This window comes from Chaetodon trifascialis, chromosome 11 (assembly GCF_039877785.1).
Source record: "Chaetodon trifascialis isolate fChaTrf1 chromosome 11, fChaTrf1.hap1, whole genome shotgun sequence".
Taxonomy (NCBI): domain Eukaryota; kingdom Metazoa; phylum Chordata; class Actinopteri; order Chaetodontiformes; family Chaetodontidae; genus Chaetodon; species Chaetodon trifascialis.
In genome coordinates, this window is record NC_092066.1 from 25,992,271 (window position 1) to 26,005,487 (window position 13,217).

Here is a 13,217-nt window from a genome sequence, read left to right on the forward strand (position 1 = left end):
TGTGTGTGTGTGTGTGTGTGTGTGTGTGTGTGTGTGTGTGTGTGTGTGTGTGTGTGTGTGTTGTCCATCACCTCTGTACATATACATGTTTGTGTAATATTACAAGACCCACAGACAAAACTGTTAACATCTACCAAAGGTCAAACTAAGTCCTGTATGAGCTGACCAAACCTGTGAGGCTGAAAGCACACTGCCACCAACTTCCAGTATACAACATACAACATGTAAACGTGGACTGACTGGTGTCTACAGAATATCAGACATTGATGCCGGAGGGCACAGTTGGCAACTCATTTCCTACTAACAGTCAAAGTTGATTTCTTTTAAGCCTAAACAGATAAGTATGCTTGAAACAAACAAGCCTGTCTGACCATGTGTAAAGTCAAAGTGCTTCCAGCAGTGCCATGCTGGATGGTGGAATGAAACGCCCATCATCATAGCTGCTGTTGCTGCATACAACTGTCTCCCTGATCTTGAATTCAGATGCTGTTAGATTATCCAACAAGAACCTTTAAGCATACTGATGCCTTGACTCTAACCAATGACTCCAATCTTTCTCCAACAACCAACTATAAACAATGTCACCCCAAGGTCCATTTCGTAGCTGTTTTAAAGCTTCTGATCAGACTTTCCCCAGCAGATGGACAAGAACTCTTTAAAGTTCTTGGAAAAATTAAAATTTAAAGTGACTGAAACTAAAAAAAAAAAACGTGTTGCAATTCAGCTCCATTCAGCAGGTGTTCTTTTTTTTTTAAATGATGGAGTAGACATGCTCTGGAGGTCCACTATAACATACTGTGGCTGTAATTGTGGCTTTATAAAATGGGACAATTGGCATCAGTTATTAAAAGTTGGGCACATGTATTCAAAGGCTGTACCCAAACATTACACGTGTGCTGCATATGTGTCTAAATCATGGATCAACACTATAAAATCTTTGATGTAAAAGTGGTTAGGACAGCTCTCACAGGTCATGGTCAATTGATAAGACCAACTGAAGGGTACCTTACCTTCAGTCTTGTGGGTCTTAATTCAAATGCACATAGCTTGGTAGGGGTGTAATGCAAAGCTCTCATCTGTATCTGCTGAGGGCTCAACTTTAGTAAAGCGGATTGTGCTATTCCTTATTATTACAGATTTTTTTTTCTTCAGTGTACAATAGCTGACTTCATAGTTGACAAAAAAATGTGAGTCAACTAAGTAGGATTATTTGAATCACTGATGTTCAGGGGACAGCCCTATATTCACTGATATCTCTTTATGTCACAACAATATTTGTAATTGCATCTGTATTTGGATTATTCCAGAGCACTCCTCATACATACACCTTCATACTGACGCTGGAATACTTTTCTTTACTGACTTCCTCCTGGTTTAACTTCTCACCTTGCAGCAATGACGTACAGGAAGACTCCAGGACATCACTGTTGGGTGTGGTTGCAAGTGCAACTGAACACATTTCTGACCACACCCAACCGCAGCTATCAGTGATGCTGGATGTTGTTTGAGGTGAATCAGACCTGCAACTTTCAACCAGAGAGGAAAGCAAAACACTGCTTTTCAGCCTTATGTTAAGTTACTATAAATTAAGATGTGTCTGCATTAATCAAACACTAAAAGCATGATTTGTATATGAATCCTACCATCTGAAAAGGAGAAACACAAGTCCAAAGTGAGTCTAAATGGAAGCTAAAGGTCTCAGTATGCTGTCTACTGTCAAGTCGCACATAGCATCAAACTTTAATATCTGATTATGAGGTAAAACATAACACCTGTGGAACATCAGTAAGACTTAATTATGCACTGCACAACTAATCTGGTGAAAACTGATGATGAAAAAATAAAGAGAAAAACCATTATTATGAGCCAAGATCTGATAAAATTAAAAGGAGTGTCTTTTTAATATGATTTCTGAATGCATTTATGGACGTCTATCCAAGCGTGGATTAGGCTGATTGAATCAAGTTGTGTATGATGACTGTGCATTTATGAACTATGATTCAGAATATTACATTAAAAAGTTTTTTGTATCTATTCAGAGTACATGACCTGCGTATATCTAAATAATCTATTCATGTTTGGTTACATCCATATACTGTACCTTGGTGTGGACAACCATATGCATTTTTGTGTTTGTGTTGTGTGTGGTGTGCGTGTGTACTGACAACCCTGTTTGTGTCCCTGGTAGTGTCCTCATAGCCTTGTTTGAGCCTCAGGTATGTAGATCTCGATACTGTCAGCGCTCTCCGTAGCAGAGTTTTGCCGTACGGATGCAGCTCTTTTGGCAGCCATCAGGCGCTTCCTGGCCTCCTGCCGCTGTTTCTCTGAGCTCTCCAGTGAGCGATCTCTGGCCAGAGGGGGGTGGTGGTGGGGACCCTTAGGTGGCTTTTTTGGCACTGGAGGTGGGAGCCGCCTCTCCTGGTGGGAGGATGGTAGGGGGCGAGGGGAAAACATTTCAGGAAAAAGACAAAGGCTATACGTATTTCTGTGTGTGTTTGCATGTGTGATGCCCATTGTAACTGTGATCTTTAATACAGTAGGCTTTTGGTTTAATGTATGCGTGTGCATCTGTATGTGACCATGTTTACTGAAAGTGAAGAGGATGTGAGACAAATAAAACATTCTCCAAATTTGTTTTTGATCATGCTCTTTTTCTCTATTTTTTAACATGCTGCATCACATACTGTCTTAGTAACAATACAATTATGTTGCAGTTTTTTGGGGGGAAATTTTAACTTGTCTTATGTTGATTCACACATAGTTATTTATCAGAACTGCTTCCATTTTCTGTACTATATATTTTTGTCTTTGCAAAACAATAATCTATCTGCATTTGGGACAGCTAAAATCATACCTAGTGTACATTAGTGTCAAATGTGTTGTTTGTGCATGGCATGATCTTGTATAGTCTCAGGCTTTCACAAGATTGCAATTGTCTGCAGGTTTAAACTGGTAGATTGTAGCTAAATCATAATGCAGCAAATAGGTTCCTCATGAGAGCCAAGAGACTGAATTAGCCGGTCTGCTTTAGCTTCTCTAACCTACTACTGTGAAGAGCTTTTGTCCACACAAAACTAAGCTCAATTTGAGATGGTCTCTGTGGTAATCGACAGACCAACCTGAGGAGTAATGCTGTGTTTCTCACATCCATAGGTAACCATCCTGACTTTCATAATATGGAATGACAAAGGTACCCCAAACATATAGATGCAGTATAGGGTGAAAAGGTTAGACTGGCCTCTTGTAATAATTTTTATTGATGTCACTGTATCAGTTTTATTTACCTCTTAATCCCCAGTTCATTTTGTGTTTTATGGTTGGCGTTCATGCTCGTCTTTCTAATTTTATCTCTAAATCTTCTGTGTAAACAGCGTGCTCCAAAGCAGAGTAAAATGGAAAATGTATTTGTGGAGAAGGAACATTAACCACACTATCTCCTGTCCATCTATCTTGACATTGACAGCTACAACACACACAACAAAAAGCCACACATGGTGAGGTGGCTGCAGACATCAGAAGGAAGGAAGGAAGGAAGGAAGGAAGGAAGGAAGGAAGGAAGGAAGGAAGGAAGGAAGGAAGGAAGGAAGGAAGCATGGCGAGATGGATGGAGACAGACATGATAGATCTACGGAGGTGCAGGGATGTCAAGGCCCTGAGGTGTTGTTGGCATTGCAGTTATGCTGACTGATGCGTGGCTGTTTGCAAGCGCCTTCACTGTCAACACAAAAAAGCACAAGAAGAAAAAGATAACAATGAGAGCAAATGAGGAAGCTAGCAGATTCACAATGTATTCACAATGATGCAAAGCCACAACAGATACTGCTGAAAGAGATCAAGGGAGCAGACAGAAGACATCTAAAAACAATTTACAGACACTCGACACATGAATACTGTATTATGCACCATAGAGAAAAATAAAACGACCATGCACAACGAGTTAACCACCAGACCCCTGTTTAAAGAGGCCTTATTATGCTTTTTTCCCTTCCCTTTAGCCTGTTCTATAGCTTTTTGAGCATGTAAAAGGTCTGCAAAGTTACAAAGCCCAAAGTCCACACCAAAGGGACTTGTTCTCTCTGACAGAAAACACTGCTCCTGAACTGCCTGAATGCCTTTTCTTCTGTTACTTGTCTACTTTACTATGCAGCACAGCGCCACCTCCAGCTTGTTGACCATCCTTCACTTAGCAGCCAGTACCTCTATTGTTGGCTGCAAGAACCAACAGAAAAGTGTTCATCTACTCCCGTCATCTGAGGATGGATGGAAATGTCCCCACAACAACTGGAAAACTGTTTGTGCATTTTAATGTTACTCTGCCTGACCTGCTTTGTCAATGAGGACCGGTAATAGTACAAGCTCAAGGATGGCTCGATGCCAACTGTGCATGAACCTCCTTCACACTTGGAAGCTCTAAGTTGTTTTATTGTTTATTTTGTTGGTTAGACTGTTTAACTTGTCACAAGCATGTTACACAGCTAATGTGGCTACTCCCACAAACTGGGAGGCATCATTTTTCCAACCCAGTTTAGATGAAATCATGCCCACTGCCATATGACAAAAGAAATGGACAAACTGCAAAAAATCATTTGCTTGGCAACTTTCAATAGCAGCCAGCAGCTAGCTTGCTCAGCACATACAAAGCATGCTACAAAGCTATAGCATTGGTGGCCAACTGGGCAGTGATGCTGAGACTTATAAGGATATCATTCATGTTCCTACATGTGGTGATGACATTTTTTATTTTACAGATGGTTATTGCAGAAAAATGAAAATCACTGACAGAGGTCTGCCTGCTCAGACCTGTGTGAGCTGACCCATCAGAGCAGACAGGGCTCCTCAGGTGATGGGTGGACTGGAGTTAGTGTTTCAGACAGAGAGAATGGTGGTGCTGCAGCAATGTACAGTATGAGATACATAATGTGTGTTATGAACATTAAAGCATGAAAAGCCATTCTGGTAAACACCTAAAATAAAAGTATGAACCTGAAAATGAGCATAATATGGCCTCTTTAAAGGCAGTATAAGGAAATTGTACAAAGATGTTCTCATTCAGAACGACTGCTGTTACTTTTTTAAGACTGGCCATTATCACTTCAATATCAAACAAGTATGGCAGGCTTCCATTCAGGAACCTCCAATGTGAGTATTCTTGAATTATGAGCTAATACAGAGCTTTAGTGTGTAAAAGGTGAGACTCAAAGTTAAAAAATTGGAGCGTGTAATGTGCTCTGTGACAGGAAATATTTAGTTAAATACTTAAGCAACAACATGGTCTGTATGTAAAGCCCCTGCACAATATGCGATAACAGCAGTCTTACAGGTCCATGTCATGTCACACTGTGTGACATGCAATAAAATGTTAGTTTCAGAGTATGATCTCTACATAGAGACATGTCAGACTGATCATCAATCATCAACAATGGAAAAAAATGCATGGAAGGATCAACTTGCATCATCCATCTAAATTATTCTAAGGCTTTGAAAATACAACAAAAAGCAAGCCTTGGCCACAGAGCTGGCAGTGTGGTACCAGTCTAGTATCTACATGAACTGTAGAGTATACTACGTCTTTGGGTAATTACAGTACATGTGGCACCAGTCAGTGTAGTCTGTCATTTCAAGTTGTATTCTGATTGGGTGGTTTATAGACATGGGATGTAGGAGCACTCACAGCATCCTGTGAGAACTGAATGTTATTGTGTGACATTTTGATACAGGCTGTTTTGGATCTCAAAAGCTCTGAAGAGCCATAGGTGAACATCAAAACTTTGATTACCAAAGATCTCACCATAGTTTCCTCATGGTTCCTGACCTTAGTCTAAAGCCCTTTTCAGATATGTAACATGTAAAATTGCTGGCTTCATCTGTCTGTTTAAGTGGTGGCTTTTTGTCATTCAGACAAGGGTGACTTTTATGTTAATGTTCCCTCTGGAACATTATGAGAGGTAGAGGGAACAGAGAGAGACAGAGGGAGAGAGAGCAGTGAGCAACAGATGCTAATTCAAGGAGAAACATGAGTGTCTACTGTTCTGTAAAGATACATCACAAGCCACGTTTCCATTCGAATGTAATGCTAATTTTAACTGAATTGACAGAAAATTGGCAAAAATTAAAAAAAATAATTTCACATTTTCATCCAAAACCACTAGAAGAGGAGACGATGAGATGACGTAATTAAAAATCATCAGTCAAACCTCTTACAGTGAGGATAGAAAGTCTTGCTTAGCATACTTGTTCAAATTCTGTATGTAACGCGACTTGCATAAAAGTGACCTCTGTGCTTGTTCTACAGAGCCCCTAAAGGGACATGAAGAAGAAAAAAAAAGAAAGAAACAAGCAGAAAAAAAGTTTGTGGTCACCATGACGACAGATCACGTGCGCTCCAGAAACTTATCATGTTAGCTCGAGATATGTAACTTGTGCGCTCAAGATACGTATCACGTTAGCACGACATAGCATTTCCGGTATTCAGTTCATACACTGCTCCGTCAGCTGCAGCTCCTGGAGCCCAGGATGGCTGCAGGAGTGGACCTGTATGGTTTCTTAAAATCACAAAATATATCAGACAGTTTAAGGATAATAAGTACGTGATTCTGCCGTTTACTTATTTGCATGATCTTTATGTTATCTGAAGCCAAACATAAGCAACACTTTGTGTTAGCCACATTTCACTGTATGAACTGAATACCGGAAATGCTATGTCATGCTAACGTGATATGTATCTCAGACGGACAAGATACGTATCTCAAAAGCATGAGTTACGTATCTCAAGCTAACATGATAAGTTTCTGGAAAGCACGTGATCCGTGAACTTTTTTTTTCTGCTTGTTCTCCTTTTTTTTCTTCTTCTTCTGTATTGTTCAGACATGGCACTAGGAGTGAAATTGCCATCAGATTAAACTAAAGGGGTACATATCTGAAAGGGGCCTTAAAATGAATTTTGCAAGAAGGTAATAATGGTAACAAATGATGTAGTGGATGAAAATGTCAGCCATTTAATGAGAACATAGTCACAATTTAATGAAAATCAATGAATTTGATGTAACACAACATTGCACAGCCTTCATATGCAGCTTGAACACACTGAGTAAGTGAGCCTGACTGAGGCTACTCTCACGTTCAGGCAGCTCCTCTTTGTTGCACTTTTTTAAACTAGCTCTGGCTAGTGTGCTGCCTCTCTCTCAGAGAACCTCTTTGACATAGCTCTGTGTGTGTGTGTGTGTGTGTGTGTGTGTGTGTGTGTGTGTGTGTGTGTGTGTGTGTGTGTGTTGTGGGTCTCTTTTTTAACCGCATGGATTTCAACCAAAAGTCTGATCAGGAAGAGGAAGACTGTTCAGTTTTGGAGTAAATTAGCTTTGGAAAAATCTCTCCTCTCTCTTGTTCAGATGATGGAGTTCTCCCTGGTCAACCAGTCAGACAAGTCATGTACTGACAGCTTGTGTGTTTACCTTTCTGTCAGGGGGATCCAAGGGTCTCCAGTTGTTTGCTCTGAGCTGGTGAAGCTCATCAAACTTGAGGCTTATGTTCTCGATTGATAGCTGAAGCATATCCCAGAAACCAGCCAGGTCTGAGGCCACGGGTCGAGGGTGGGCATTGGGGTTCTTTGACAACAGAAACGATGGAGATGGTGTAGAATGAACAGTATGAAATATGAAAGCCAGGCAAGAGGAGAATGAACAAATGTACTGTCACATATTAGATCATCTTCAACTTTGTAGAGCAGCTGAAAATGTGTAGCAAAAAATATAGAATACAGAACATAAAAAGAAGATGAATGTATTACTGGTGTAGCAGGTTTCATCAAATTTGCCTTACCCCCAGAAGAGTGTTGTTCATATTGCTACTCAGTATGTTTAAATATGTTTGGATAGCTAAAGAGCTTTGAAACCACATTGAACAAACAAATGGAGTATTTGAGAACAACTGTGTTGGGTGGCACTGTAAGCAGCTTGACAGGAATGAAAGTTTAATTTTCTACAACAGGGTTTGATAAACTCTTCTACTCCAAGACTTTTTAATCTTGAAAGATATGATCTTGCAGCAAAAGAAAAACTGAACTAGAAGTACAATGTTTTCACCTATCAATGAATGGAGATCATATACAGCAGTACCAGACTGAAGTACATTTTCGTCCAGCCATCCAGCAGTTATTGAGATATTTGATTCCACTGACAGAATGTGATCGACTCAGTGTCATCATCTTTTAGGGTGGCAGGTCATTGACAAATAAGAGAAGATGGATAACAAGGTTGAGGAGAAAGGAACAAAATAAAAAAAGGAAGTGACAGAGAATAGAATAATTGGAGGAACGTGCATGAAAAAATTAATGGGTAAAAGGCATTAAGACTAAAAACTTGTTAATCTTAATCTTGTTAAATTTGTTAACAAATTTTAGTTTGTTCAAACGTCTGCACAGAAGTGAAAGGTATAACATTACTGAAAATTACTGGGTGCATGTTCTCAGTAAAGGGGATCTTGATGGTGTTCCAGACTCACCAGATTCTCCTCACACAGCTCCCTGAACTGCTGGAACTTCTGGGATATGAGAAGTTGAGCACTTCCTACAGCACTCCTCATCTTTCCGAGGACTATGAGCACAGACACAGAGTTTAGAAAGGAACTAACCGACAGCACATCTGTTGCAGCCTGTTCTTGAGAAAATGCACATACGGTTAAAACACATTTTATTTTCCTGCTTACCAAGGTCACTGCATCTCCAGATGATGATGTGTAGTACATTAACTATGGTTGCTCTTGGTGCAATTACATGTTTTTAATTCACAACACCACCATTGCTGGGCAACTGAGAAAAGAGCTGATGTAACATTTCATTTGCAACATTTTATTTTAAACCTCATTTTTTGAGATAACAAATCAGATCAAATATGGGTACATGAAAGTCTGTGCATTCTTCTTTATTTCTGTTCTCTGATTTTCATCTGCTTTGTTCTTGTGAATTTACGTCATTCCTATATAGTAATATGCATACTTGGAACCTAGCCATGCCAAACACACACAAAGACTTACTGTCTTCAGGCAGGGCATTCTCTCGCTGGTCAAGCTCCATCTGTCGACACCAGCCCTCCATGCGGTCAGTCTCTGCCTGCAGCAGTTTCAGAAACCAGCGCCCATCTCTCTGACACACCGACCGCTGCACCACCTGCCATTCAGATATTCAGACTTTCACAACATATAGAGACACACTTGCAGAGGCAATTTGTATAGACCTATAGTTCCTGGGCAGATAAATCAAGTATCATGAGTATACTACAAGTTTCTGAGTAAAGCTTATGCATAGAATATAAGTTTATGAATAAAATACTGTATGTGTGGCTTTAATTAAGGTACTTACCTCACCTAATGACATTACTGCTTTACTGTTACAGTTAAGGGAGAAAACTTGTTTTTCTTCTGGTCCAGCTGAATGATTTTCTTTTTTGATTGATTTTTTTTTTTGCGCAAAGCTGAACATACATGTATTGAATATAAACAAATTAGCATCATGATGATGATCATCATGATATAATTGAGAAGGTGAATATCTTAACAAAAAGATGCTTATTTACACATTCAGAAGATGGAGAGCAAAGTTCACATTCATTTGGTGTTGTGTTGGACACACGATGAGTGGAAGTTCAACATTCATTCTCCTTTTAGCTCTAGTTTGGTCTCTGCCAACTCCTGAGAAAAATATCAGCTACTTTCTAATCTTGTCTGACAGCTGTTTGGTGCTGAGCAGCTAGTGTGCAGTGGGTTTATCAGAGGTTTTTCACCGAAAACAGCTGCCTGCTCCTGAGGCTAAAAAGCTCCATAGAGATGAGGGAGCCTGCAGTTATGCAAATTATGATAATTCTCTGTTCTTTAAAAAGCAACTAACTAATTTTACACAAAGTTGTTTCATCCATTTTTAATATAAAAACATTCATGCAGCTTTAACAACAGCTTAGCATTATGAAAGCATGAAAAAGTAGTAACTGACTATAATTAATTTGTGAGTGATAACATTATTTCTGGCATGATGACTGCATTTGTAAGAAATGAATACTGATACCCGGCCTTGGAATTATTCTCACTGGATAAGCTTCCACATACCTCAAGAATAGTAGAGCTGTTGAAGTTGACATCAAGTGGGTCATCTGTTACACTGTCTATCCAAGGGTCTGGAGGAGGGAGGATGGATGGGTCAAAGCCCACATCCTCATAGTCATCAGAGGCACAGGCGTGGTAGTGGTTCCCTGAGCCCTGGATGCTGACAGTGGAGGTGGCGGCGTCACGAGAGTATTGTCGTGAGATGGCACCAGATGACAGGACTTCCATGTCAGTGTCCGGGGAGTCTAGAGGGGTGTCTAGCAGGTCCGCCATGTCCAGATCTGCCTGGATGGAATAATGAATAAATGTCAATAATCAACTGAATGAGCAAATGGTTGAGTGCTGCAGGTTTGTTAAGTTTATGTACGAGAGGTTCACTCACTTGCAAATTATGCTCAGTGTAATTGGGTAGGGTAGAACTCATTTGTATAGTCATGGGTGTCAGGTCTATAACGCATGATAACACCTCACACAATGTCACACACAACATGGTGTTGTACGGAAGTAAACATGGAGGCTACTAAAGTCAGCGTTTACTGTTTCAATCTTAAGTGAATGTGCAGTGGAAACCGGCAAATTTGTGAGCAGATGAAAACGAGGATAAAGAGAAAGAGAGCCAAATTTTTAATTTGTGCTCGAACCGGCAGCCTTCTTGCTGTGAGGCACGCGCACTACTTGCTGCGATCAGAGTCATATATAAGCAAAAAAAAAAAAAAGACTTGGGCCATTTGTGCCTGCAGCCTGGACATAGCCTTAGAATCTCGCTTAGCTGCTGTGACAAACTGAATGTTATATAACTTTCTACTTTTTACAGCTAAAAAAGTGAGACGCTAGTCATTGGCCTTGCTCCACATAGACATGAATTAGAACATTAATTCTTGACAACTATGTGATCTCTCAAAGTGGGGGAGGAGAGAGCGAGAGAGAGAAGGCAAATTGGGGGGCTGCATCACACGAGAATTCAAGATGGCAGGTGGGACCATGAGAGTTGAGCTGAGAAATGAGATGCAAGATGGAGAACGTAATTCAGATGTCTCTGACAACAAGACGGCATGGAGCCAAGCTGAGTTATGCTACGACTCTGTCTGTGCATTTAACATGTGTGTGTATTTAAAGGCACTTGGATGTGTGTGTGTGTTGGTTGGGGTAGTAAAAGAGAAAGGGGAAGACACTCAAAGCAACGCAGTGAAGTCCTAAGAACTAAATGCAGCGGTTAACTCTCCAAAATAAGAAGAGCCACAAAAAATGTAGCATTCACAAAACTACATAAAATGGAAAGATACTTTACACAGACAGCGATCAGAGAGTGCAAACTTCTTCCAAGGCTGCACAATCCTCTAAACCAGTGGTCCCCAACCTTTTCTCCTTGAAGGCCCCCTTGCCTGTGTCCAAGACAAGCCAGGCCTCCCAACCCCAACTCCTACCCACATACACACACTAAAAGAATACCAAAAATATGTTTTCATGTGGGATCTAGGTAAAACTACTAATAGTGACAATTACAGGACACATGCACCTAATTTTTGCACTGAAACAAATACCACAGTTAAAATAAAATAGCATTATATTGCAATGTTCATATATCCTTAAAAACAGTGGTTCTCAATTGGTCTGGCTTCGGGACCCACCATCACCCCTTATTAATGACAAGTTGCGACCCAGATCAAGGAAAATTTTCAACTTCTCAGATTTATCTAATCAAAAGATGGTTCACTTTGAACCTGAGATAGTACAGAGTATCACAGTATGCCAACACAAAAAAACAAGTCTAATGATAAACCAAAACGACCAGCAGGTGGCGATGCTAGAGAGGGAAATACTCCCTTTTACACTCAATTACTGACATCATAGCCCTAAGTTTGGAGGAATTAATGTGAGAACTGGGGATGTTTTTTGCTCCTGACAAGAGTCTCAAAGTCTGGAGTTATAGTAGTAGACAAGGCAATTCTGAGGGTATAGTTCTCTGCATACAAATCCCCTTCAAAATAAAAGCACAGGACTTTTTTTCTTAACAATTTTTTGCCCAGGCAAAAAACAGGGTTAATAAACCGGTTAATCATTTTAATAATTTTTATTTTATTTTGTTAATTAATCAGTTAACAGTGGAAAGACAGAGAAAAAAATCTAAGAGTCTGAGAGGAGTTAATGATTGGAGCTGAGTAACTTCATAACAAAACAGCAGTTGTGGAAGCTTACCTGTACAGCTGCTGTCACACTGTTGGAGCGCTGGAATCGACGATACCTGAGGAGGAGGACAAACAGTAACTAAACACCAAGATTTTTCTGCTTCAAGGCAACAATTTCAAGATTAAAAATGTATCTATGTAATGTTCTATATGATAGCCATTTGACATTTAAACCTGGAGTGACTACACTTCAAATATGGAAGCATTAGACATCTAACAAACTTCATTAAATCTTTCGAAAGAAATTAGAGCAAGTAAGAGTTTAGGACAGCAGGAGTACAGATGGGGAGGAGTTAGGTGTTGCACTGACATCATATTTTAGTCCCCTTTCTATAGGGGGGTACAAACTAAGAGGAAACCCAGGATTGTTCTGTTTGGCTGTGGATTTTGTCTGCTTGCTGCAAGACAGGTAGAAAGGGAGTGAAGAAGAGAAGAGTGACATTAAGACCAACCCACTCCAGCCAGGGTGCCATGGAGGAGCAAAGATGCCCGAGAGCTCCAGTGAGGCCTACAGGAAAATCAATGCTCTTTCTCTTTCCAGCGCAACTTTCCTTGAACACGATGAAGCACCACGTGAACTTCACTTTTCCTGTGATATGGGCATTGATGCTATAGGTTAAGAGTACTAAATGTTGTAGTTAATGTTTGTCTATAAAGTCGGTTGCCTTGCCTTCTCTACCTTACATTCAGTCCCTTCACATCTACTGATTCTATATTCTTTCTACCTAACAACAATGAAATTATACCATGTGATGAATAATTAAAGTGGATGCTTAATATACCAGTTCTGATTAATGCCATGTAAGGTATTAATAAAGCATTATCTTGTTTCCCCAAACTGAGGTAAATTTTCCCTACGCTATGTCAAAGTTTAGTTGGGGTTATGGGGTTATTTCTTCCTCATATTGAGTTTGTAGTCAGTACAACGCATCAACAACTTTA

General features: G+C 40.1%; 1 protein-coding gene across 4 annotated transcripts in view; it reads right to left on the reverse strand.

Moving 5' to 3' along the window:
* Positions 1–753: 753 nt before the first annotated feature.
* The window catches only part of dlgap1a (discs, large (Drosophila) homolog-associated protein 1a), a 187,331-nt gene continuing 174,867 nt past the window's right edge, over positions 754–13,217 (reverse strand). For all 4 annotated transcript variants that reach the window (XM_070974236.1, XM_070974234.1, XM_070974235.1 and 1 more), the window contains 6 exons: positions 12,286–12,331; positions 10,093–10,374; positions 9,028–9,160; positions 8,497–8,588; positions 7,449–7,601; positions 754–2,418 (listed from right to left, as the gene is read on the reverse strand). In XM_070974236.1, coding sequence (XP_070830337.1) covers positions 2,194–2,418; positions 7,449–7,601; positions 8,497–8,588; positions 9,028–9,160; positions 10,093–10,374; positions 12,286–12,331 — 931 coding nt within the window. In that variant the 3' untranslated portion in view covers positions 754–2,193. The remainder of the gene's footprint in view (positions 2,419–7,448; positions 7,602–8,496; positions 8,589–9,027; positions 9,161–10,092; positions 10,375–12,285; positions 12,332–13,217) is intronic.